General features: G+C 43.5%; 1 protein-coding gene across 26 annotated transcripts in view; it reads left to right on the plus strand.

The window, feature by feature from the left end:
• CHRDL1 (chordin like 1) overlaps window positions 1-16,982 on the plus strand; it is a 135,721-nt gene extending 118,739 nt beyond the window's left edge. For 13 of the 26 annotated variants that reach the window (XM_086388096.1, XM_086388098.1, XM_086388097.1 and 10 more), the window contains 4 exons: window positions 2,441-2,650; window positions 8,302-8,469; window positions 10,496-10,585; window positions 14,702-16,982. In XM_086388096.1, coding sequence (XP_086244222.1) covers window positions 2,441-2,650; window positions 8,302-8,469; window positions 10,496-10,585; window positions 14,702-14,832 — 599 coding nt within the window. In that variant the 3' untranslated portion in view covers window positions 14,833-16,982. The remainder of the gene's footprint in view (window positions 1-2,440; window positions 2,651-8,301; window positions 8,470-10,495; window positions 10,586-14,701) is intronic. The other 13 variants (XM_086388100.1, XM_086388103.1, XM_086388102.1 and 10 more) reach the window with 2 other exon arrangements.
• Window positions 16,983-26,840: the final 9,858 nt, after the last annotated feature.

Genomic DNA, 26,840 nt, shown 5'->3' on the forward strand with positions numbered 1-26,840 from the left:
TTCAACAAAGCTAGTCAGGCCAAAGCTAGTTGATCACATCTGTTACTAGTTAGATGTAAATTTCAGATTACAGATTTTAAAAAAAATTAATTGCTTTTGAAACTAAGAGGCTTAAAAGAAGAACATTCAAAATAAAACTCTTAATAAAAAATGGTGATCTATTAGCAGAATTGGAAATATTTACTATTGATCTGGGTTTGATTTGAAATTTATTATTTTGAAATTCCAAGGCATTCTGATATGAATTTACTAAAGGAGGAGTTTAGGTAAAGATGCAGTTTGATTTTCAATCTTAAATTGCCTTGAATAGATTCCATTTGCTCTGAAAGAATTTCAAAGTCTTAAAAAACAGGAGGGGAAATGGACTTTGAAAAATCCTAAATCCCATAATTTCCACAGACCTCTTCATTTTCAGGGCAGAGGCTCATCCCTTCATTTCTCCATGTCCTACAAAAGCCCCAGCTGGTTTACATTTATTCGTTACCGCCATTAATTTGGACTCAGCCGTTCTCTCCTGACCTTTTTCTATTATAGTTCATTGGAGAGTCACTTGTGCCCACCTCCAACTCCCAACACCCCAGCTGGATGACTCAAAATCATCTTGAGAATTTGTTGGTGAGGAGAAGGCTGTGTTTTACCCTAGAGAATCGATCTCACTGTATTACTTTCAGTGTGTAGGCTCTCACCTGGTCTGGATGATTCCCCTAGTCCAAATGTTTAGGGGAGAGGTAACCTGGCTCTCCATCACTGTGGGTCCTGCCTGCCGTGCTTCTGTCCTTCCTGCTGACAGCATACTCCTCTGAGATACATCTCCTCTGTCCCTTGCTAGACCCCAAGAGGAGAAACAATAAGACCCCATCATTCTTGGGTCCAGCCTAAGTTTTCCTGAAGCAGAGTCTGCACCCACGTGATCACATTGTCCAGAAGGGAATGCCACTCTCTGGAGAGGAGAGAGAAGAGGGATGAACAGGAGAGAGAACAACACATCTGGTCCATCTTGTCCTGTGATTCCATCCTCACTTTATCTTTCTGTAATTCGGTTCCTCTCTGGTTTAGGGTCTTTGAAATCTTTATATAGATTGACCTGTTAGAGTGCCTAGTACTAGAACAGCTCTTACAGAGGATAGGAAAAGGCAGCCAACATCATCCATATTTCCTAATGTGACCCAGTGGACTTGAAGAGAAAGAAATAGCCCAGTGAGTCATCCTTCTGAGGCCATTGTCTTGCAGCCAAATCAGTCAGTTCCTAGAAACGCCCCAAGTGGGGCTCCTTCTCCCACCCTTGCCCCGCCTTAAGTGATAGGACCCACCCTAGAGATGTTGTTGATTTCAGTGCCTACAGGTCTCCCCGGGTATGATGAGGTGATGGGAATAATGAGAAACACACCCAGTCCCCGTCATGGCTGGAAATCTCCAGAATGTCTCAGCACTTTCCAAAAGGAGAGAACTCATTCTCAGACCTCTCTGTTTGCAGCATGGGCAGGTCTTACATCAGAGCCTAGCTCTGTGCCTTACCTTAGGAGTCAGATATGTTTTGGTTGGTTTGCACTGAAGGTTGTTCCTCTGACGCTTTCCCTTCATAGGCCCCACGGCCTGCAGCCCAAATGCTTGTTCTTACAAGCCCCACCCCCCAAAAAAATAACATGGAGCTGGTGACTTCTCTTCCACTCAATAAATGTGAGATCACCAAAAGGTAGCTGGAGGGCAGGCAGTGATTCACTGTAGCCAAATCTCTACAGCCACTATGAAGAGATGGGATGTTACCAGAAGATTAGAGGCAAAAAAAGCTACCTTCCACCATTTACCCAGGAGGGGTGGGTCCTTTCCCTCTCAATCTTGTCTCAGCACTTTCTTTCCCATGTCAGAGAGTAAGCTAGCACTATTACTCTCCATACCCACCTGTGTTACTAGATCAGATTCTCATAGCATTTGACCTGAAGGGATTTGCTTCAGGATCTGGAAAAACTCGGCACTTTGAGAAGAGCAGTAGTGTTTGCTTCTAGCCTCCCCGGGCAACAAACCTTCCTGGGAGATTTTCATCCCTAGAAGCACATCCACTTGGGCCATCCCAGTCCTCTGTGGAACTGCAGGTCTGAATGCAGCATTCTAGGAGGTTCCTTATCAGACACCCAGGACACACAGAACTCTGCTTTCATGCATCCATTCATTCCTCCATTTAGAAGATATTTATTGATGGCCTACTGTGTGTCAGGCACTTGTGGGCATCCAGAGACCTGTTGAAGATCTGGAATAATTGCTGACAGTGGAACAAGGCCCACGCTCTTTTTGGTTACAGAAGCTGCTCTGTGAACCTATCTCTATGGCCACAACAAGAATGAAGGATGCTTGATGTCTTAAGGGGTTCAGGGCTTGGGTTCTGAGTACAGGGGCCCATTTCAGCTCCCTAGCCTTTAATTTCCAGTCCTGCGTTCTCTTCCAGTGTGTGTTTCCAATGGAAAGACCTATTCCCATGGCGAGTCCTGGCACCCAAACCTCCGGGCATTTGGCATTGTGGAGTGTGTGCTGTGCACTTGTAATGTCACCAAGCAAGAGTGCAAGAAAATCCACTGCCCCAATCGATACCCCTGCAAGTATCCTCAAAAAATAGACGGAAAGTGCTGCAAGGTGTGTCCAGGTAAAAAGGCAAAAGGTGCGTTGGTTGGAAGCCCTGCCTTTGGTTGACCAAGATTCCCCACATAGTCATCCTCAATGTTCTTTGAGCATCAGAAACCTGCCATGTAATTGTAACAGTAATAGTGCTACTAATTGCTAATAAGGAGCTACATTCGCTCCCCTTCTGAAGAGCTGATAAGGTGGGTGCTTGGAAGACACTGACTTACCAGAAATTGGCTGGGGATTTGCTTGTGTCTACCACACCTCTGAACCCATGTAGCCATAAGGACTGAACTTAAACCTTGCTTTTCTAAATCCTAGAGAAGTTAGGTTGTTGTGATTATTAGGAAGGACAATAGCCGCCTCCGTTAATATCACCATTTAACTTGTCAAAGCACAATTACCTCCATTTTCTTTTGCAGACAGGACTAGAAATGGATGAGGTACAGTGGAAGGAGAGTGGGTTCTGGTCCTAAGCTGCTGTGTGACTTTGGAAATGTGCCAGATCAGTTGATATCCAAGCTTCCTACCAGTACTAAAATCCTATGATATTATCATTTCTCTATTAAAGAAAAGAAAATTAAGGTGTATAAAGTGAAGTGACTTGCCCACAGTCACAGAAATAGATAATAAAACCAAGGTTGGAACCCAGGTCGCTTCCAGCCCATTGTTTTTTCCAGGCCAGTAGAAGATGTGAAGTGTTTGTTTGTTTGTTTGTTTGTTTTAATAAAGGCAATCGATTAGTTAAATGGTGGTTTTGACACATGAGCTAGAGGAAAACACAGTCCATAGTATTGGGGTTGACAGAGTACTGGATTGGTAATCAAGCATTCTGGCCCTGGCTCTGCCACTGGTTTCCTGTGTACCTAGAATGAGTCACTTCACCTCTCTGAGCCTCAGTTTCTTTCTCTATAAAGTGAGAGAGTTAGAAAAGATTTCTTATGGCTTTCCCAGCTCTAACATTCTAGGACTGAATGAATTAGTCACTTCCAGGCACATGAATTTGTCATTTCTTATGTTTACCTGCAAAGCATTATTGTAAACATAGATTCAAAAAAAAAAAAAAAAAAAGAACAAATGTTTTAAAATGTAGGCAAAGAGTTAAATCATTTATTCAATTTAGGCAATTCCTCATGAGTAGCAGGTAAACACGAACTTAGTCAATGTATATATGTATTTTGAGCATCTTCATGTAGGCCAATGGTTCCCAAACTTCTCTGCACCTTGGAATCCCCCAGAGAGCTTCTAAAAATACCTATGTCTCATCCCCAGTGATTATGATTTAAGTCATTTGAGGTGTAGCTTGGGGTTTGGAATTTTAGAAGACCCCCAGGCCTTCTTGTCTGTAATTTGCAGACAACTTTGGGAACCACTGCTGGAGGCTCCGGTTGGTTTATGGTCTTGCTAATCAAAGTATGATTTCTGGACCAGCAGTGCCTGGGAGCTAGTTAGAAAGGCAGGTTCTCAAGTCCCACCCCAGACCAACTGCATTTTAACAAGGTTGCCCAGGTGATTCCAATGCTCATTAAAGTTTGAGGAGCACTGATTTATAGCACAAACAAAATCTTTCTTAATGTAACAACCTTCATCTTCCAAAGTGAACAGGGGGCAATGTGTGGATAGGAAGGCCAGGAGCTATCTGATATGAAGTGGAGGATTGGAGCATTAAGGTTGATGATGAGAGATACTTAGTAGGGACAGGGAGAGAGCACATTCTGCGGATAGGAACGTGGCGGCCACCCAGCCACTATGACCTTATAACTTCCAAGTTTACGATCTAACTGGAACCCCAAGCCTTTTAGTGTCACTTAGAAGTAGGTCCACCAATACAGTGTTCTCTCCTGTCAAGGGTCTAACACCTAGAATTGTAAAAGTAATAGAACAAGATAATTTCAGACACAAATTAATAGTTACCTAGACTACCCAGGTAAGTTAAACCCTCCCGCTATATAATATTCCAATTTGAATCTCACACCTTCAAACCAAATCCCATTTCTTTGTATGGTTAGGATTGGATGGGTGTAGGTGATTCAAATAAGAGGGAAGGAGTCAAAAGGATGTGAGCACAGGACACAGAACAAGTGTTGCGTTTCAGATTAGTGGCATTTATTCAAATCTTTATGCTTATCTTTTTCTAAAAAAAAATTATTTATTTTAATTGGAGGCTAATTACTTTACAATATTGTGGTGGTTTTTGCCATACATCAACATGAATCAGCCATGGGTGTACATGTGTCCCACCTTACACTCTCCGGCTAAGCAGTTCTACTAGAAATTCAAAGAAAGTGATCAGAGACATACAGATATATACAAACAAGGATTTTTACTGCAGTGCTGTTTACCATAGTGAAACATTAGAAACAACCTGAAAGTCCACCAGTATGGAAATGGTTAAATAAATTGCGGTACATCTGCACTGTGGTGTATTATACAGCCATTAAAAATTACCATAGAACAAGATTTAATGGCACAGAAATATCCTTACAATACATCTATTAAGTACAAAGAACAAGCTACAAAAGAATATGTAGTTATGATCCCACTACTTGTGTTAATGAATAGCATTGATAATATTCTTAGACCAAAAAAAAAAAAAAAAAAACTGGAAGGACATATGGCAGAATGTAGCAGTGGCCATCTTAGGGTGACTGGATGATGGGCAATTCTTATTTTCTTCTTTTTGTTTATCTGCATTTTCTAAATTTTCAGCAGTAAATGTGTATGACTTTTATAACTAGAAAAAGAAATAAAGGCTTTTATTTTTTAAAACTGCTCTCAGAATCCCAATTGACAATATCTTAAAGAGTCTTATTGACTAAACCTGTTTCTCTGGAAGAGTGGCTTTTCCCACTTTCCTGCACTGCTCAGACATGTAGAGATGGCAGACTTACTGGGCAACATGGAGGAGAGAGTGTCTTGTCCCATTCTGCCACCTGCCCTCAGTGGGCCACACACAGGTGTCTGTGAATTTTAAGTTTCCTCTGATAGTCATGTATCCCTCCAAGAGTCTCTAGCCACAGAGGTGACTTCAGAGCCTCAAGGGGCATGCACTTGGTCATGCAGCATGCAATCTGGAAACACATATTCAGTGCCTACTGTGTGCAAGACATGGTTCCAGGCACTGAGAATAGGGAGATAAAGCAGACAGATGCAGGCTACTTGCCAGCAATGCTGCTTACATCCTGGCCGGAGACGAAAGAATGAACACAAAACAATAAGGTAATTTTCTGTGGTGCCGAGTACTGGGAAGAAAAAAAACACAAAGATCAGGTGAATGGGACTGGCAGGGTGGAGCATTTTCAAAAGACTGGTAAGGGTCAGCTTCTATGAAGAATGATGTTGAGTAGAGTCCTGAATGATGTGAAGGGGTGAAAAAGGCAAGGTCATGACATCCTCAGCCTCTTAGACAATGACACAGAACACAGAAGAAAAGGAATAAAGGAGTGAGCAGGGAAGAGATTGACAGAAGAAAGAAGAGTAAATTCAGTTATTCATGCTGAGAACAGAAAAGAGAGAAAATTTGCAAATGATTCAGTCAAAAATTTTCTTAGAACAAACAATTGCAGGGCCCTCCAGTAACAAAGCAAGGCCAAAATGTAGGATGTGAGTTTCACCTCTCTCTCTCTTTGCTCTGGTGGAGGCTGGCCTTGCTTTATGTATCAGTGGCCATCTTCGGAGTTGTATTGGACTTCTACTGCCTGAAGTTTCCCCAACTCACTCTCAACTCCGCCATACCACCCCAGTACCCAAAATTCCCATAATGACACATTCCTTTTGGATTATAGCAGGAAAAGCTTAAAACTTCAAGCATGTTTCTTGGGCTGGGATAATACTGATACATCTCCTGTGTCAGTCATCCCCACTTCCATAAGGAATGGTTTCTTAGTTCTGGAGAGCTCAGGACATGAACATTCTCGTGGAAAGTGGTAATGGCCAGAAATGAATTCAGGCATGTCATGCTTCCCTGGAAAGAAATGAAAGTAGGTGAACACGCAGTGATCAGGAAGCACCTTGAAGTGAAGGGTGTGGAATGAAGAGGTTGCCAAGCAGGTAGTTCAAAAGATACAGTCTGTTTATTTACTCTTAATATTTTCATGTGCCAGCCTGGATGAATCACTAATGGATTTTTTTGTTTGTCAATCCCTTGTAGTGAGTAAATTAAGCTCTTGGAGGGGAGGGGTTGTGGGACAGGCTGACTTTTCAGGACACTGGGAGAAATTTTTAGCATATGGTAGGTACTTGCAGTCCCTTCATGGATTTCTTAGGGCAGTTATAGCTATAGCTGGTGAGCAGGATTTAACACATGAACCAGGCTCTCATTCTAAAGCTGGTAATTGATATACAGAGGTTCCTGTATACTCCGTGACCTCTTCCCCCCTCCACTCATTTGGAAAGTGCTAGCACACATCCCTTAATTACCTAGCATTTCACCAAAAAAGACCAGCCCACGAAGTAATTAAATTACTGAAAAGAAAGACAAAAGGGGAAAGTAAGCTTGACTCTAGGATAATCTGCAAATTGTGTAGTACAACCTGGGATCACCCAGAGAAGACTAGGATTTTGTCCTTATAGTGCCCAAATGGTGATGGGAATGGGAGAGGTAATCAAGTCAGCAAGAGACATGCAATAGCAATTTGAATACAAACTCTAGTCCAGATGCGTCTGATTGGGTAAGAGTGAATCCCCCTAATTAGAGTCACAGGTCCAAAGCACTCAACACCCAATGGTTTCATCAGATATTCTTACAGATGGCTTCTGCACATATTCAAAATCTGTCAGGGTGTCCTCAGCTTTTCTTTGTTGTTCCTGATTTGAGCGTTACACTTTAAATACAGAGCCAAGGAGGGTGTTCATTACAAGGCCAGTAAGAACTTAACTCACTGATAACCAACCAAGGGCAACTTCTTTTGGTAGGGGGCTGAGGAAAGGGGAGCATAGAGCAGGAGGAGTGAGGGAGCTGGTATCCCTATGCCTGGAAGTTGAAATCCAACAATTTAGTTTATACTTTAAATGATCCACAGTTGAGGGATTTGAGCAACTTTTTTGTGTCTTCCAACCGTTCATTTGGCATAGTGCACATATGACTAATCTGACATCTAGGTTTTGGCACCGGTGTTGATCCGGTATTAGCATTCCCCTTGAAAACAAATCAAAGAGCATTCAGAAATGTCAGCCCTATTTGGATAGATCCTTTGGGCAAGTATATGCTCATCAATGAGTGTCATAAATGTTTTCCAAGTATACCTAAATGATGTTAGGGAAGTTAACTGAGGCCTTCCATCAGCCCATTCCTTGGGTCTCTGTTGGCAACACTGAGCAAGGCCAACCATGATCCTGACCAAGCATGGAAAATCCTCTGTTCCCTTAAGTGCCCAGCACTTTTGTATCTTGTCACATTCTTGCTCTTCATGAAGCTCCACTTTTCAAGTGATGGTGGATCCATTGTGGGTTTGGGGCCAGTGTTCTGTCATCACGTGGACTTAAAGGTCATGTGCTCTTTTGTGATCTAGTGACTGTTACAGGGGCAGTGAAATGTTGGTGGGATTTCTATCCCTGTAGGAATGTCCTTGTAGATTGTCCACTTTTGATGCTTGTGCAGCGCCGTGAATGCTGAGACTACATAAATGCAGAGGTTTGCTCTGACTTTTGGAAAACCATGACAAATCTCTACTCACTTCCTGATTCCAGAAGAACTTCCGGGCCAAAGCTTTGACAGCAAAGGCTACTTTTGTGGAGAAGAAACAATGCCTGTATATGAGTCTGTGTTCATGGAGGACGGGGAGACCACCAGAAAAATAGCACTGGAGACAGAGAGACCACCTCAGGTAGAGGTCCACGTTTGGACCATTCGAAAAGGTGAGCCAGACGACATTAATCTCTTGTTATTATTATTATTTTTTTTTTTTTTGTAAGGGGGACGCAGGGAAGGAGAGGAAGGGTCATCTTCGTTTTTCATCTTCGGTTTCTTCAACCTGTTCCCCTGTTTCAGTCAGAAGATTTCCCATTTGCTTAGAAATGAACACATGACTCACACAGTTGCTATTGTGCCCTTTAACTGTGTCCTGGGCTAAAAAGTAAGTATTGACCATAGGGGTTTGTTGTCTTTCTCACACAACCAAGGCTGGAGGAGTGGTTCTTAACCCTGGCTGCACATCAGACTCATCTGGGAAGGTTTTTATATACCAAATGCCTGATCCTACCCACAGAGAGTCTGACTAATTGTCCAGGAGTAGGGATGGGCTTAAGGGTTTGTTCAGAAAGCTCCACAGGTGATTCTGGTGTACAGCCGGGATTGTAAACTTCCCAAATATAATCTACTATTGTTTCCAAGATGAAGCTCAACAAACATGAAAATGCATTCATTCAGTGCCAAGCAGAGTCTCGAATCATACTGAGACCTCTTGCCTCAAGAAAATTATAGTCTCACTGGAGTGGCAATCCCAGGCATGAGGTCCCATTCCTTTCCTGATTACTCCCATTGACTACCCAAGAAAGCTACGTTCTGTTCATTGTGAACCTACATCTATTCAAATCATCCCATAGCTACAAGACTAAGGCTGATCTAGTCTGGTCAAGTTTTCAAGGAATCCAAGTGTAGAGGTGACATTTCAATTTGGAAATAATGCACATCCTTTTGCAACTGGATCCCACCTAAGGCTCGAGAGTGCTCAAACTCGAGTAAGTTTCAGCATCACGCAGGGTGCTAGAGTGAGACACAGCTACCTTGCCCCATCCAAGAAATTTGAGTGCAGTCAGCCAAGGGGAGTATCTAAACACTTGTGTTTCTAACAAATAGTCGGATGATGCTGCTACAGGCAGTACTTAGACCCATCTTTTAAGGAACAACTGCTCTAGTATTTGTGGACCTTTTTTTGTCTCCCTTCTTTCTCAAAAGAACAGGAACTTCTCTGTACCCCTTTAAAAATATGCTAGAACACACATATAAGGCTCAGCACTGTTTGTTTTTGCTTTTGACCTAGGAATGTTGGTTTGCCATCTCTTAACTCTTTAGCTCCTTAGTCACCAGGACTAAGCACTGTTCTGTTGGCTCCCCTACTGGCATTGCCCTACAGAGAGGTGTGTATGCTTTTCAACTGGTTACTATCACCTCTAAAGAGCCTGTTGTACACAACACTGGGTCATCAAAGATCTGTGCATGCTGGACAGAGGAAAACCCAGGTTCCATGTCCGCTGCTCCCTGTAGACCTCTGGAGGATTATTTAAGTGGACTGGTAACATTGCTTCTTAACTGCAAGGCAGTTTTCTATTGTTCACATGTTATTCTGATGAAAGCTATTTGGGCAAGGTTGAGACTGTGGAAGCCCGGTTATTTTCACTCTGCCCATTTTTATAAGGGAAAGCGAAAGGAGCTATGATTGTTTCCCAAAGGAAAATATGCCTTCTGGGGAGTTTAGGAAGTGGGATGGCTTCTCCATTTACACAAATGACCCATGTGCAAAGCCTGCTTCAAGTTCTCACTGCTGAGCCAGGGGGACCGCCCAGTGGCTTGGCAGGGACATAGCCAACTCAGACTGGGGTCAAGGGCAGAATGTCTAATACTGCCTTGGGCTACAGAAACTCCAACCAGCACCCATGCTTGATTCCCCGTGGCTTTCCCCAGGAAAGGGTCCCACGGTCAGCAGCTCTGTCTCCCTTATCTCCATCCTCTGGAGAACCAGGGGGAAGGTCAGTGAGCCAAGAAAACAAAAGCAGTCAATGATAACCCTCGAGTCAACCAAGTTCCTGGTTAAGCACATTACACAGCCCAGCTCGAGACTCCTAAGCCCCAGTAATGAGATGATATGCTTAGCTCAAGCAGAAAACAGCATTGCTGATTCCAGATAGCACCTGACCACTTGCCTGATTTTTCGCTTGGCCTCAGGCATCCTCCAGCACTTCCATATTGAGAAGATCTCCAAGAGGATGTTTGAGGAACTCCATCACTTCAAGCTGGTGACCAGGACAACGCTGAGTAAGTGACAACTGTCTTCACCTCCTTGGAAAACACATCTAGTGTTCCACGTCTTGTCTCCCCAGCTGAAGTACCGGCTGTGTTCTCACTGAACAGGAGCAATGCTCCACATCAACTTTAGAGAGACTATTCTCTCTCTCTCCTCTGGGTTATGAAACCCAGCGTCTTGAGAGGTTCCAAGGTCTGGCCTATCCAGATGTGGAGACCTCACATCTGGAAAGCTATGACCTCACTGGTGGGGCTGAGAGAGAGAGAGAAGATGACTGCATATCGATTCTTGGGTTGTCTCAAAGTTCTGTTTGACTCCTTGGAACTGCCCTGGGTGGTCATGTGTCTTTAAAAGCACTCAAGCCTACTAGCGATTCTCCCTAGGCTTTCTAGGCTAGGTGGAGCCTGGAATTAGATCCTGCTAGGCACCGGGGAGGGTGGGAGGTGGGGGGAGGGGTGAGAGGCCTTCTAAAGGAATAAAAGGCACAGAATTTCTATCCATTGGGAATTCTAATGGGTGAGACAGAACATGCAAGTGCGTTCATTATGAATTAGTATACTTCTGAAGAGTTAAATACCTAAGTGTTCAGGGGAAACTGTGAAAAACAATGAGATGAGAGCCAGGTGTGCTTATTCAGGGAAGAGGTGGGTTTTGAAAGAGAAGGGTGTGACTGGGCAACAGGTCAGGAAATCAGTCCAAGGAGAGGGTACATCCTAAGAGAAGATTCAGACAGGAGCAAACAAGAAATGTGGGTGTGGGTGATGAAGAATCACAAAGGCCACATGGGTTGCACAGAAAGGTGAGACAAGCTGGAGGCAGGAAGTAGAGGGCCTGGAAGAAGCCAGTGAGTTGAGATAGCAGGCAAGGAGCATGGGTACTTGCTGCAAACTTATACACAGTGTATCAAGTGTATGAAGATGGTGCCTTAGAAAGATGTTTCTTGGCTCTCAGATGCATTTATTAAGCATGTATGACTTTGAGAAGCCATATTCTAAAGAAGCCAGTTGTTGTTGTTCCACTGCTCAGTCACATCCGACTCTTCATGAACCCATTGACTGCAGGACACCAGGCTTCCCTGTCTTTGCTTGCTTAGATTCATGGCCGTTGAGTCAGTGATGCCACCCAACCATCTCATCCTCTGTCGCCCCCTTCTCCTGCCCTCAGTCTTTCCCAGCATCAGGGTCTTTTCCAATGAGTCAGCTCTTCACAGCAGGTGGCCAAAGGACTGGAGCTTCAGCTTCAGCATCAGTCCTTTCAATAAATATTCAGGATTGATTTCCTTTAGGATTGACTGGTTTTATCTCCTTAGAGTCCAAGGGACTGTCAAGAGTTTTCCAGCACCACAGTTCAAAAGCGTTAATTCTTTGGTGCTCAGCCTTCTTTATGGTCCAACTCTCACATCCATACATGACTACTGGAAAAACCATAGCTTTGACTAGATGGATCTTTGTTGGCAAATTGATATATATGCCACACTAAGAAGTTGTACTTGATCTCCAGACCAGAGAACCCCAGTAGGGGTTTTTAAGCAAGTGAATGATGCATTCATATCTGGATTTCAGAAAGTGGTACTTGCTATATAGGGTGGAAAGTGGGTTTCTAGCGAGAGAGCTGGTGATTGTCTGTAGGAAGCTGTTAGACTGTATTAAGTCAGTTAGACAGAGGAGGAGGTGTCCCTGTGAGGGGTGGAAGTTACACCATCAAGATCAGGAGCAAAGAGAGAAATGAGTTTAGAATGACTCCAATATTAGCAACTTTATAGATTGAATGTAGAGTAATACCATTCACCAGTAGGAAACTGGAGAATGAAAATTGGTAAAAAAAAAAAAAAAAAATGAGTTTTATTTGGAACATGTTTGAAGTCCATCTGAGGAGAGTTTTCCAGTAGGCAGCTGGACATAGGATTGGTAAGGTCAAGTGTTTATTCTGCGGGAGATGAGTAGACAACTAACTGGACGGTAGGAGAATTCAAATGGAGTTGGAAGTTCCTGTGAGTCGGGAATAAAGGAGGCAGAGTCTAGGATCCCATGATCAATAATGTGACTTTTGAAATTATCAATTAATTTCAGAGAACATATTTTTGTTCATACTGTGAGCCAGGCATTGTGCTAGGCACTGGGGCACTTGGAAGATGATTTAAGCAAACTCTTCCCATCACAGTTAGCACTGGGGGTGTATAATGGAGGTAGATGATGTGTTCCTCTGTGTGCAGCTGAAGGCAGTGAGTGATGAGATGATCCTGCAGGGTCACCTGGGGACAGAGAAGTGCAAGCCTGACCCTGTGTATAATGTGCCTGTCAGATTCTGGTGCACTGCAGGGCTTTGATGGAAGCTGCTTTCTTACATGACCCATCTCCCCTTTCCCATCAAATCTGAGAGACTAGGGAGAAGTGAAGAATCCAAGTGAGAGAGGAGCAGCAAGATGGGAGGCTATAAGGAAGGGGGGACATGATCTCCTGTGGTGAGAGAAAGAAAAGAGGTTCAATGTCAGTTCTGGATTAAGACGAGCTTGCTGACCTTGGACAAGAGGTTCTCCAAGTGGCAACATTATGGGGATGAAAGGAAGACTGACGAGGGTATGCAGGTGGGCATTTTGTTAGGAAGCCTATTTGCCAGAGCAGGATAATAGCAGGGGAAGGAAAATCATGCCCCGGAGGGACCGGGAAAGTTAGAAAAGGGATGGTTCAGAGACATCCAGTGGTTTCCAGCGCTCAGCACACGGTACACGCTCAAAACCGCTTGCTCGGTTAGCATGACTGGAGGGAGGATGGAGAAGTTGGTAGGGACACATTGGAAATGTGGACAGTTCTGGGGGAGGGGGGAGAAAACAGGGACTGGAAGGGGTTAGGGATGCAGTTGTGTTCACCCAGAGCAGAGAGGGGTCCCCTGGTGGATGTGATACTGGAACTCTCTGCAGAGCCATAGGAGCAGGGGAGGCTTGCTAAGGGCAGGATGAGGCCAGCATGTGGGCATAAGACAAAGCAGAGGGGAGAGTTGTTTGTTTGTTTGTTTTGTATATACTAATCAAGTTTAATGACAAGTCAATTAAAAAAAAAAGATTGACTCAGTCTAAAATATATCAGTAGACAAAGCAAGCACTATTTTACCAGTTCTTTGCGAAGGGCCTTCAAGTTTTTATGTCATTCTTAGCATTTAGTATCCATTTAAATATATCTAGAGTGCTTTTATTGTAATTTAATGTATTTTTTACTTGGAGGAAAATTGCTTTACAATGTTGTGATGGTTTCTGCCATATAACAATGCAAATCAGTCATAATTATACATATGTCTCCTCCCTCTTGAGCCTCCCTCCCTTCCCCCGCTCTCACCCCCCTAGGTCATCACGAGCGCCAGGATGGGCTCCCTGTGTTATACAGCAGCTTCTCACCAGCTATGCATTTTACACATCGTAGTGTATGTATGTCGATACTACCTTCTCCATTTGTCCCACTCTCTCCTTCTGTCACTGTGTCCATAAGTCTGTTCCGTCTGCATCTTCATTCCTTCATTGCAAATGGGTTCATCAGTACCATCTTTCTAGATTATATATATATATATACACGTTAATATACGCTCTTGGTTTTTCTCTTTCTGACTTACATCACTTTGTATAACAGGCTCTAGGTTCATCCACTTCACTGGAACTGAGAGGGGAGAGTTTTTGACAAAGGGTGGCAGGAATAAAGAAACAAGCAGTAAACAATCAAGTAACCCAAACTAATATTCAGGCCTCAGAGAGTAAGCCAAGCCCCAGGAATGCACCAGGTACAGGTCCCCAAAGTGCCTTATTTGACCTACTGCCACCTAAGAGCTAATGACCTGATGGTGAAGCAAGTCCTAAATGCTAACTAAATAGACTGTAAAAATCCCAAGAATAACGCTTAAGTTTTACTCTTGGGACTCTGACAAATGCTGTGTGTTGAAATGAAGACCCTGTGACCCATGTTCCATATCTGTCCCCAGGAAAGTGTTTCAGGGTCTGCTTTGCTGAAAGTTCGTGAGGCCTGTCTTCGAGCTCCCCTGGCGGATCCGTGAGCATTCAGGGAAGGCATGGGGGTGTCAACTCTGTTCCTCGTTGGCTCTGCCCTCCTCTCACGTCTCTGGGCCACTTTGTGTTTGCCTTTTAGGCCAGTGGAAGATCTTCACTGAAGGAGAAGCCCAGATCAGCCAGATGTGTTCCAGTCGTGTGTGCCGAACGGAGCTTGAAGATTTGGTCAAAGTTTTGTACCTGGAAAGGTCTGAAAAGGGCCACTGTTAGACAAGACAAACAGTATTGGATAGAGGAAAGCAAGAAAACTTAAGCTGCAGCTGGACTGCAGGCTTACTTTGCTTAAGTCAACAGTGTCCTAAAACCCCAAACTCAAATGCAGTCAATTATTCACGCCGTGCACAGTATAACTTGCTCCTTTATTGGAGTGGTATGTCAGCCCTTAAACATCTCCTCCAAAGAGACTAGAAGAGTTTTGAATTCTCTGTGGGAGGAAGAGGGCTAGGACGCCACAACACTGCTCTAGTGTCTGGGAGAATCACATTTCTTTACAGGTTAAAGAGTAAACAAAACCTCTAGAAAGCTATTCCAGTGAAAGAAAGAGAAGGGAATTTCTTAGTAGGAGTTCTTTAGTACAGAGAAAATATTAGTATGAAATTCTTCTCTTTAAAATTTAGAATGACTTCCCATATTCACACACACACAGGTACACATACACATGTGCATGCGTGCACACATACTGAACTACAGCCTTCATTCTGAGGCACGACTAGTGTAGACTCTCCCCTTCTTTCCCTTGCCTGACTCCTAAGTAACTTGGAGGCAGTTGGCACCCAGGAGGATAAATAAGCAGTTGTGAGCAGAAGGCTGTGCCCTGGGTCTATGATGTGGTTGTTGATGGCACCGATTCTGGGAAAGAATAAGAACACCATTTCATGGCTGCCTTCACTCTGAGGTGGAAAAGAACTTTTACCTTATGGCACCACTTCTCTTTTCACCCTAAACCTCCATAAAGAAGTTAGAATTGAGTAAAACTTTTAGAAACTGAGTCTACATAAAAGAAAATAATTATTTAAGGAAAGAGTTGCTAGAAGTCAGCAAGGTCAGCCATGTGTTTTCAAGTTGACAAAACTCACCAATTAACAGCTCAATCCTCATTTACTGTCCTGAAGTCATAGTTCTCTAGTCCAAAAATTTTGGTTAAATGATGAAATTCTAGAAGCTTCTTAAAAGGGCAGTTTCTCTTCTCCAATTACAGGAGTTGGTTTTTACTTGGCAAAGGGACTCCGTCCTCCCAAGCTTCAGTTAGGAGAATTATCGCTCACTGGGGGAAATGGGGATTCTGATACCAATCCTTATCCTAAGCCCTCCTACCATTCTCCTCTCATGCACCAAGCATGAACCTGAATCATGGATCCCAGTGAGGGCTGCTCCAAAAATGTCTCTTTGCAGCCTAATACCAGAGCCCAAGTGATCCATTCTGAGGGAAAACTATAAATTCTCCACAGTAGGAATCTCAAACCTGCTCTCTAGGTTTATCTCCTCAGGGGGGCCTGGATGAACTCTAGTGAATACTTAAATATTAAGGACCAAGAAATCCCATTTTTCCTACTCTGTGACCATAGGTAAGATGAACATTTTTTTGTTATTTGACACCAATAGGGAAAAATGTAAAAGGTCCAGTCTTTATGGCAACCTGGCATAAAGGAGTCTGTTTTCATCAAAGAGACACAGAGGCCTGGTGGCCAGGCCTTCAGGGGACCAGCCTCTCAGACACATTGTTCTCGAGGAGGGGAGGGGAAGGAAGGAGGACATTCAGAGTATTAGTGGTGGGGGTGGGGGGGGTTGAACATTAAGCAGCTGCTGTCTCCCACCCAAAGGTGGCAGTATTTCCATAGCATGGAAACAAGTCATTGGATTCTAAGTCAGTGGTGATTCCCCTTCTGATGACTCAGCCCCAAAACCTTCCCACCCAGGTGTTCTCTGAAAGCTCAACCTGAAGGGAACACCCAGGGAGCTTCCCTAGATAGACTGTTGCCTGCAGGCGCCGGGACACACCTTGGCCAGGCGCCGTGTGAAGCAGGAGCTGGGGTGCTGGGCGAGGCCAATGTAGAAACCCTCCAATGTTGAGTGTTGCAGAGAGAGAGAAGAGGCCGAGCCGCCTGTACTTAGTAGAGAGGAATGGATGTGGTTCTTCTTGTGTATTTATTTGTACCATAAACACTTGGAACAAGCAAAGCCCGTAAGTACCACTTAGCAGCTGTAGCCATTTTCTAGTTAACTCATGTAAACAAGTAAGAATAACATAACAGTATTACCCTTTCACTCTTCTCACAGGACATGTACCTAAATAGGGTACTTATTTATGTAGTCACTGTATTTCTGGATTTTTAAATTAATAAAAAGTTCATTTGGAAAAATCCTGTGCAGGAATGTCATGTGACTGAATGACTCTGGGCAGCACAGACCTTGGGCTGGGTAACTGGTGATGGAAGGGCCTGGCTTTTGCACACTCAGCCTGACACCCCTCTCACACTACAGCCTCATGGTTAGGAGTGAGAACTTTGCAGTCAGATGACCTGGGTTTTTAATCCCAGTTCCACACTTAGCAGCTGTGTCAGTCACCCCAGCTATAAAATGGGGATGATAGTGGTACCATCGACCTTTGCCTGCAATCTTGCAGTGAAATTTAATTCCGTCAGTTCATGTTAGGTGATTAAACTAGTGTCTGGTACATAGTGAGCATTTACTCATGGCCATGAATGTTCAAAAACGGCATGGCACTGAAAAGGGCCATTGATATATGGCTTCTATTTAGGCCAAGACATTTAAGAGCCTGGGGACAGAAGGCCATTGACATGGGTTTCAAGAGGGCCTCAATTTTGATCTGCTGCTCAGTGGCAAATTTGCATAGGGAGCAAAGTAAAAGTATTGTCACATATTTCCATCCAGACTAGTGAAGTCACTCAGTCGTGTCCGACTCTTTGTGACCCCATGGACTGTACCTACCAGGCTCCTCTGTCCATGGGATTTTCCAGGCAAGAGTACTGGAGTGGGTTGCCATTTCCTTCTCCAGGGGATCTTCCCAACACAGGGATTGAACCCGGGTCTCCCGCATTGTAGGCAGACGCTTTTACCATCTGAGCCACCAGGGAAGACTCCATCCAGACTAAATTCCCTCAAACTCTTAATACCAGCTAAATTAATGCTATCACAGAAGTCAACATACAAGAGATCTGCAATGTAAAATTATGTAAGGTCAGAAAAGGAGACTGTGTTTAGTTGCTCAGTCCTGTCTGACTCTTTGCAAGTCTTTGGGCTGTAGCCTAACAGGTTCTTCTGTCCTTGAAATTTTCCAGGCAAGAACACTTGAGTAGGTTGCCATTTCCTTCTCCAGAGGATCTTCCCAACCCAGGGATCAAACCCCCATCTCCTGTGTCTCCTGCATTGCAGGCAGATTCTTTACCCTCTGATCTATTGGGGAAGCCCCTTAAAAAGGGTATGTGTGACATGGTTAGATAGCATCAATGGACATGAATTTGAGTAAACTCCAAGAGATAGTGGAGGACAGAGGAGCCTGGTGTGCTGCAGTCCATGGGGTCAAAAAGAGTTGGACATGACTTAGTGACTGAACAGCAGCAACAGTAAAGGACACACTGGTGTTAGCAACACAGAGGTCAGTGGTGGTGAAATACTGGGGAAGTGATAGGAGTAGAGGCCAGAAGTGAGTAGGGAGATAAGCAGTTGGAAGCAGCAGCTTGAGGCAACCCTTGGTATGCTGTGTTTAGTCACTCAATCGTGTCTGACTCTTTCCAACCCTATGGGCAGTAGCCGGCCAGGCTCCTCAGTCCATTGGATTTTCCAGGCAAGAATACTGGAGTGGGTTGCCATGCCCTCCTCCAGAGGATCTTCCTGACACAGGGATTAAACCTGTGTCTTCTGCATTGCAGGCAGATTTTTTTTTTTTTTTTTTTTACTCACTGAGCCATCAGAAGGTAAAAGAAGTAGCAGAAGAAGGATATGAGATCAAGGGAAAATTTTTGTCTTAAACATGGGAGATGCTTGGCCATGTCTGAATATTGAAGGGAGGGATCCTATAGAGAAGAAAAGATGGAAAGTGTTGGGAAAGTCAGGTTAACTTGCTGTTTGGGTTGCATGAGATGAGAAGCCACAACCCCACACAGAGCCCTTGCCCACAACCCAGACAAATTTTTGGCCTTTGGTTTCCAATCCCTTACTGTGAATTAGCTACACCTAGTTCCCATCATCTCTCTTAGCTTGGTCCCACTTTATACCTGACATACTTTCTTCTGGAATGATGGGCTGTAAATCCCAATAAACGCCTCCATTGGGGGAACCACATAAACCAGACACCTTGGTTTCACCTGGCACACTATCATTTCCCTGATCACCCACATCCAAATTTCACCAAGTCCTACCCATTTGATCCCCTAAATATAGCCCATGTTTGTTACCTTTTGCCCTTATCTTCCTCTTGCAGGGTCTTTTCCTTCCTATAGTTTTTACTCCCCTCCTCCAAGGGAGTCCCAGGAATCTCCTAAGATCCTCTCATATGGGTTCAAGGACAAGTCCTGCCTGCCACCACATTACCCACCCTTTTAGTTTTTTCTTGCTTTGGCACTCCTCTGCGAGGGGCACTACTGGAAAAAAGATGGCTGTCTACTGCCTCCATCAGCACATCTGTCCTGACAGTCACCATGGCCACCAGCTGTAACATTACAGGTGGGTGTGCCTTCTGCTGGCCTGGAGGTACCACCATATTGGTGGTGTTCTGGAGCCCTCAGTGTTCTGCAGTGCCACAGTATCCTGTGCACAAGTGGGGAGAAGACTCTCCTCCCTCCCCCCGCTCTGTTATACCTTGTCACCTTATGCTAAAACAGTTTACACCGAGTTGGTGAGTATGTCTTGTGTAGACCAAAGCACAGTCTGCTTGTGCTTGAGTCTCCTGGAGTTTTTAAGGAAACAAGCCTTTAATAAGCCCTCTAGTTTCTACTTTCAGCTTTCCTCAGGGCTCAGTTGCCAATATGGAGAGGTTCTGCTGAATACAGTCACCCCACATTCTATCAGGCTGCAAGGCTATGGCATACTTTATAAATTAAGGGTTTGTGGCCACCCTGCCTCCAGCATGTCTCTCAGTGCCATTTTTCCAACAGCATTTGTTCATGCCTTGTCTTTGAGTCACATTTTGGTAATTGTCATGATATTTCAAGCCGTTTCATTATTCTTACATTTGTGATGGTGATCTGTGGTCAGTGATCTTTGATGTTACCATTGTAAAAAGATTGCATGTGTGTGCTCTCAGTCATGTCCGAATCTTTTGTGACCCTGTGCACTGTAGCCTGTCAAGCTTTTCTGTCCATGGGATTTCCCAAGCAAGAATACTGGAGTGGGTTGCCATTTCTTTCTCTAGGGTATCTTCCTGACCCAGGCATGGAACCCACATCTCCTGTATCACCTGCACAGGCAGGTGGATTCTTTACCAGTGTGCCACCAGGGAAGCCCATTGTAAAATGGTTACAACTCACCAAAGGCTCAGATGGTCGTTAGACGTTTTTACCAATAAGGCCTTTTTTTTTAAATTAAGGTATGCACATTGTTTTTTTAGACATAATGCTGTTGTACACTTAAGAGAATACTCTACAGTGTAAACAAAACTTTTATGTGTACTCTGGAACCAAAACAATTTATGTGCTTTGCTTTATTTGCATATTTGGTTTATTGTGGTAGTCTGGAACCGAACCTGCAATGTCTCTGAGGTCTGCCTGTGTAAGCATGTAAGACAGATGTGAATCTGTTCCCTTCATCCCTCTTTCCTTTGTTGCACATGCACTGCTTTTATTCCCCAATGAATCCCTCATGCAAACTGACTTCAGGGGGCCCATCCCACCAATCTGCCAAACAAGGTCTGATATCTCTGAATCCTCTAAGCAGAGGAGAGAAGTCCTTGAATGCAGAGCCCTGGCCATAGCATGCAGTCTCCCAAATAGTTCATATGCATTTACAACTTTGTGCCTTTGTATATGTGTTCCCACCACTAGTATATTCTTTCTTCTTCTTTGCCTGGCATCCTACTCATCCTTCAAGACCCAGTCCAAATGTCACCTCCTCCCTGGAGTCTTGCTTGCCCCCCAGTAGTTTACCACCATTTTCCATTTCTCCCTATGCACTGTATCCTCCAACATGCCAGATCCATTTTCCAGATACTTACTGGGTCCTTACTACTTCTGTGTCTTCACACACAGCTCCATTTTCCTGGAACATTCATCCTCTGATACTTCTACTTCACAAACACCTACTCATTTTTTAAAACTCCTATTGCTCGTCTCTGATCTTATTCACCTCTTTCAGGCACAGATAATTGTTGCCCCGAGAAATAACAACCAAAACACTTACCAGCCACTGTAGTCATCAACTGACATGCATGTTTTCCCAGTTAATCCTCAGCACAGCCTTATGTAATAGTTACTATTACTGACCTTATTTTAGAGATAAGGACAATGAGTGCCTTCACCTTTTGCATGCCTTCATGTGTTAAAATGTGAAGCATTTGCCCAGCTGCAGTCTCCCTGATGAGTCTGGAGAACTCCAAGAGGGTAGGGACCCAGTGCCCAGCACTTCAAAACATTCAATAAATATTTGCCAAGTGAATAGTCAATATGATGAGATACTTTCTCCAGTTGGGAAAGAAAGCAGTCTGGAGATTAAATATCCAGGGGCAAGGCCAGCCTTCAGGACATTTTCTCTGTACCTAGGGAAAATGATGGAAGTAAAGTCCAATGTTGTAAAGAACAACATTACATAGGAACATGGAATGTTAGGTCCATGAATCAAGGAAAATTGGAAGTGGTCAAACAGAAGATGGCAAGAGTGAACATCAACATTTTAGGAATCAGCGAACTAAAATGGACTGGAATGGGTGAATTTAACTCAGATGACCATTATATCTACTACTGTGGGCAAGAATCCCTTAGAAGAAATGGAGTAGCCATCATAGTCAACAAAAGAGTCCAAAATGCACTACTTGGGTATAATCTCAAAAATGACAGAATGATCTGTATTCTTCTACAGGCAAATCATTGAATATAACAGTAATCCAAGTCTATCCCCCAACCACTAATTCAAAGAAGCTGAACGGTTCTAAGAAGACCTACAACACCTTCTAGAACTGATACCCCAAAAAAGATGTCCTTTTCATTATAGGGGACTGGAATGCAAATGTAGGAAGTCAAGAAACACCTGGAGTAACAGGCAAATTTGGCCTTAGAGTACAGAAGGAAGCAGGACAAAGGCTAATAGAGTTTTGCCAAGAGAATGCCCTGGTCAGAGCAAACACCCTCTTCCAACAACACAAGAAAAGACTCTACACATGGACATCACCAGATGATCAATACTGAAATCAAATTGATTATATTTTGTGCAGCCAAAGATGGAGAAGTTCTATACAGTCAGTGAAAACAAGACCAGGAGCTGACTGTGGCACAGACGATGAACTCCATATTGACAAACTCAGACTTAAATTGAAGAAAGTAGGGAAAACCACTAGACCATTCAGGTAAGACCTAAATCAAATCCCTTACAATTATACAGTGGAAGTGAGAAATAGATTTAAGGAACTAGATCTGATAGAGTACCTGAAGAACTATGGATAGAGGTTTGTGACATTGTACAGGAGACAGGAATCAAGACCATCCCCAAGAAAAAGAAATGCAAAAAGGTAAAATGGTTGTCTGAGGAGGCTTACAAATAGCTGTGAATAGAAGAGAAGCAAAAGGCAAAGGATAAAAGGAAAAATATACCCATTTGAATGCAGAGTTCCAAAGAATAGCAAGGAGAGATAAGAAAGCCTTCCTCAGTGATCAGTGCAAAAAAAATAGAGGAAAACAATAGAATGGAAAAGTCTAGAGATCTCTTCAAGAAAATTAGAGACACCAAGGGAACATTTCATGCAAAGATGGGCACAATAAAGGGCAGAAATGGTATGGACCTAACAAAAGCAGAAGATATTAAGAAGAGGTGGCAAGAATACACAGAAGAACTATACAAAAAAAGATGTTCATGACCCAGATAAATACGATAGTGTGATCACCAACATAGAGCCAGACATCCTGGAATGCAAAAATCAAGTGGGCCTTAGGAAGCATCACTACAAACAAAGCTAGTGGAGGTGATGGAATTCCAGTTGAGCTATTTCAAATCCTGAAAGATGATGCTGATAAAGTGCTGCACTCAATATGCCAGCAAATTTGAAAAAGGCAGCAGTGGCCATAGGACTGTAAAAGGTCAGTTTTCATGCCAATCCCAAAGAAAAGCAATGCCAAAGAATGCTCAAACTACAGCACAATTCCACTCATCTCACACACTAGTAAAGTAATGCTCAAAATTCTCCAAGCCAGGCTTCAACAGTACATGAACCGTGAACTTCCAGATGTTCAAGTTGTATTTAGAAAAGGCAGAGGAACCAGAGATCAAATTGCCAACATCTGCTGGATCATAGAAAAAGCAAGAGAGTTTCAGAAAAATATCTACTTCTGCTTATTGACTATGCCAAAGCCTTTGACAGTGTGAATCACAACAAACTGTGGAAAATTCTGAAAGAGATGGGAATACCAGACCAGCTGACCTGCCTCTTGAGAAATATGTATACAGGTTAGGAGGCAACAGTTAGAACTGGACATGGAACAACAGACTGGTTCCAAATCTCGAAAGGAGTACGTCAAGGCTGTGTATTGTCACCCTGCTTATTTAATTTATATGCAGAGTACATCGTGAGAAATGCTGGACTGGATGAAGCACAAACTAGAATCAAGATTGCCAGGAGAAATATCAGTAACCTCAGATATGCAGATGACACCACCCTTATGGCAGAAAGCAAAGAACTAAAGAGCCTCTTGATGAAAGTGAAAGAGGAGAGTGAAAAAATTGGCCTAAAAACTCAACATTCAGAAAACTAAGATCATGGCATCCCGTCCCATCACTTCATGGCAAATAAATGGGGGAACAGTGGAAACAGTGATAGACTCTATTTTGGGGGGCTCAAAAATCACTGCAGATGGTGACTGGAGTCATGAAATTAAAAGATTCTTGCTCCTTGGAAGAAAAGCTGTGACGAACCTAGACAACATATTAAAAAGCAGAGACATTACTTTGCCAACAAAGGTCCATCTAGTCAAAACTATGGTTTTCCCAGGAGACATGTATGGATGTGAGAGTTGGACTATAAAGAAAGCTGAGCACTGAAGAAATAATGCTTTTGAACTGTGGTGTTGGAAAAGACTCTTGAGAGTCCCTTGGACAGCAAGAAGATCCAACCAGTCCATCCTAAAGGAGATCAGTCCTGAATATTCATTGCAAGGACTGATGCTGAAGCTGAAACTCCAATACTTTGGCCACTTGATGCAAAGAACTGACTCATTAGAAAAGACCCTGATGCTGGGAAAGGTTGAAGGCAAGAGGAGAAGGGGCAACATGGGATGAGACAGTTGGGTGGCATCACCAACTCAATGGACATTAGTTTGAGTAGACTCTGGGAGTTAGCGATGGACAGGGAGCCCTGTCGTGCTGCAATCCATGGGATCGCAAAGAGTTGGACGGGTCTGAGGGACTGAACTGAACTGAAAGAAAATGAATAAAATCTGGGTTAACAAATACAAATGAAAAAGTGTTTGCCTTGCAAAATGATTTGCCATAGGTACCTTTTCTTTTATTTATTTTATCAACATGTATATTTTTGTTAAGTTGATTTACAATGTTGTGCCAGTTTCTGTAGTACAGCAAAGTGATCTAGTTATACACACACACGCACACACACATTAGTTTTAATATTCTCTTCCATTATGGTATAAGGTATCTTTTAAAATCACTGATATATATTAGATTTACACATAATTTTTTTTTAGTGCTTAAAGCAAGATGTCCTTGCATTTTTGGTATCAGCCTCACAGCTGTGAAGGATTCTTAGACTTCAATATTGTAGATGATAAGTGGTATATTTCTATATATACTATCTATAGAGTAATACAAGATTTAGACAAACTATAGGCAAATAGGAATAGGAGTACGTCAAGGCTGTATATTGTCACCCTGCTTATTTAACTTATATGCAGAGTACATCATGAGAAACGCTGGGCTGGAAGAAGCACAAGCTGGAATCAAGATTGCCAGGAGAAATATCAATAATCTCAGATATGCAGATGACACCACCCTTATGGCAGAAAGTGAAGAGGAAGTAAAAAGCCTCTTGATGAAAGTGAAAGAGGAGAGTGAAAAAGTTGGCTTGAAGCTCAACATTCAGAAAACTAAGATCATGGCATCTGGTCCCATCACTTCATGGGAAATAGATGGGGAAACAGTGTCAGACTTTATTTTTTTGGGCTCCAAAATCACTGCAGATGGTGACTGCAGCCATGAAATTAAAAGACACTTACTCCTTGGAAGGAAAGTTATGACTAACCTAGATAGCATATTGAAAAGCAGAGACATTACTTTGCCAACAAAGGTCCGTCTAGTCAAGGCTATGGTTTTTCCAGTGGTCATGTATGGATGTGAGAGTTGGACTATGAAGAAAGCTGAGCCCTGAAGAATTGATGCTTTTGAACTATGGTGTTGGAGAAGACTCTTGAGAGTCCCTTGGACTGCAAGGAGATCCAACCAGTCCATCCTAAAGGAGATCAGTCCTGGGTGTTCATTGGAGGGACTGATGCTAAAGCTGAAACTCCAGTACTTTGGCCACCTCATGTGAAGAGTTGACTCATTGGAAAAGACTCTGATGCTGGGAGGGATTAGGAGGAGGAGGAGAAGGGGACGACAGAGGATGAGATGGCTGGATGGCGTCACCGACTCGATGGATGTGAGTTTGGGTGAACTCTGGGAGTTGATGATGGACAGGGAGGCCTGGCGTGCTGCAATTCATGGGGTCGCAAAGAGTTGGACATGACTGAGCGACTGAACTGAACTGAACAAAACTCTGTGAATAGACTCCCACATGGTATATATGAAGCCTTCACAAAATGGAGAGTACAACAGACCTAAGCTCTTGCTTAAAGTTAACGTAGACAATAGGAGTTCCAAGTCAGCTCCGATTACAAGCAGTCCCAAAACTAAGAATGAAATATTGGCCCCAAAATTAGACTCCAGCATGCATTTTCTTTTAGAAACATTATTCTGTGTGATGCTCATATCTCCAGGCCAGTCAACACAAGCCTCTTGAACCTTGAATGGAGCCAAATTATATAGAGCACTAATTAGTACCTGCTTAAACTCAGTCCTAGGGGCAAGGGCAGGGGGTATGAGAGAGGAGCACGTGGGGAGTTTCCTTTCACTTTTCAGGGTGGGGCCGGTGAGAAAGGGGTGAAGAGCAGGCTCCAGGCAAAATCTCAAAGAAGGCGAAGGTTGTGCTTGCCAGCCTCCTCTCTCTTTCTGGGTCCCCGTGCTGTCATCCCCTCTTCACATTCCACTGTCCCACACCAGACCTACTTTGCTCCTCAAAGACACTTTGGGTTCCACCATTAATGACCTCACTCAAAAAGCAGAACCTGAGTTCCTTCAGGGCAGAAGTTCCTTCAGGACAGCTGCCTAGGCCTTCAGAAGGAAGCAGGTTCGGTGAAGTGAAGGAGAACTGCTCAATCCTCAGATACCTTTTCAGTTTTAAAGATTTTATTACCCTTTATTACCCTCGAAATGAATTTTTCCCATTACAAAGTGACAGGCAGAGGGTCGGGGTGGCTGAAAACTTTTTAGCAATAGAGGCCATAGGAACAAGGGGTTGTGTGTGTTGGGTGTGGAGGCTGATATTTGGGGGGCTGGAGGAAGTAGACAGCACCAAGTAAGCAAGCCATTCCTACCTTTCCAGTCTGAATGTCTGCCTGATGAAACACTGCAGAAGGGCCTTTGGCCATTTTCAGTCCAGCGATCAAGATAGTCACCTCATATCAAAGACTCTGCAGAAGACCAGGTAGTATGCTTGTTTCTGAGCTCTCAACAGTGAACAAGAGAAACCTGGCATTTGTACACACCAAGGTTGCGGTCTACCAGAGAATACAGGCACTGAACACGTAATTCCAAGTGTGATGGGTGGGATGAAAGAATCAGTCCAAGGCACGCTATGAGAGTGCAGGTCATGGTGGTTTGCCCTCATCATGGAGGAGCAAAGAAGAAATGACATTAAAGGACAAGCTTAATGAAGACTTAGGAGTTGGAGTTACACACCGTTTTCATTTGCAGACAAGGTTTCACTGCTTTCAAAGAATTTCAACAAGCAT

This window comes from Bos grunniens, chromosome X (genome assembly GCF_055505025.1).
Source record: "Bos grunniens cultivar Pamir isolate PY7600 chromosome X, Bosgru_T2T1.0, whole genome shotgun sequence".
Taxonomy (NCBI): Eukaryota; Metazoa; Chordata; class Mammalia; order Artiodactyla; family Bovidae; genus Bos; species Bos grunniens.